Below are 274 nucleotides of genomic sequence, written 5' to 3'. Positions count from 1 at the left end.
CTCCAGCTGGTGGGATGTGGGCGCGGGCTGGATCGACGTGCAGAACCCGAATGGCGCAGCGGCGCTGCCAGGCTCGCTGCACCCGGCCGCCGGGGGGCTCCAAACCTCGCTGCATTCACCGCTCGGAGGCTACAACTCGGATTACTCAGGCCTGAGCCACTCAGCCTTCAGCAGCGGCGCCTCCTCTCACCTGCTCAGCCCCGCCGGGCAGCACCTCATGGACGGCTTCAAGCCGGTGCTGCCCGGCTCCTACCCGGACTCGGACGACGCCGCT

At 69.7% G+C, this 274-nt stretch overlaps 1 protein-coding gene across 1 annotated transcript in view; it reads left to right on the top strand.

Annotated features, from left to right (window-relative positions):
- SP8 (Sp8 transcription factor) overlaps positions 1–274 on the top strand; it is a 3,961-nt gene that overhangs the window by 2,183 nt on the left and 1,504 nt on the right. Inside the window, exon 3 of the mRNA XM_025046810.1 lies at positions 7–270. Within this exon, the coding sequence (XP_024902578.1) occupies positions 7–270 (264 nt within the window). The remainder of the gene's footprint in view (positions 1–6; positions 271–274) is intronic.

The sequence above is a fragment of the Pteropus alecto genome, unplaced genomic scaffold (genome assembly GCF_000325575.1).
Source record: "Pteropus alecto unplaced genomic scaffold, ASM32557v1 scaffold21, whole genome shotgun sequence".
NCBI classification, from domain to species: domain Eukaryota; kingdom Metazoa; phylum Chordata; class Mammalia; order Chiroptera; family Pteropodidae; genus Pteropus; species Pteropus alecto.
The sequence above is the reverse complement of the archived record's forward strand: the minus strand, read 5'-3'. Positions and strand labels throughout refer to the sequence as shown.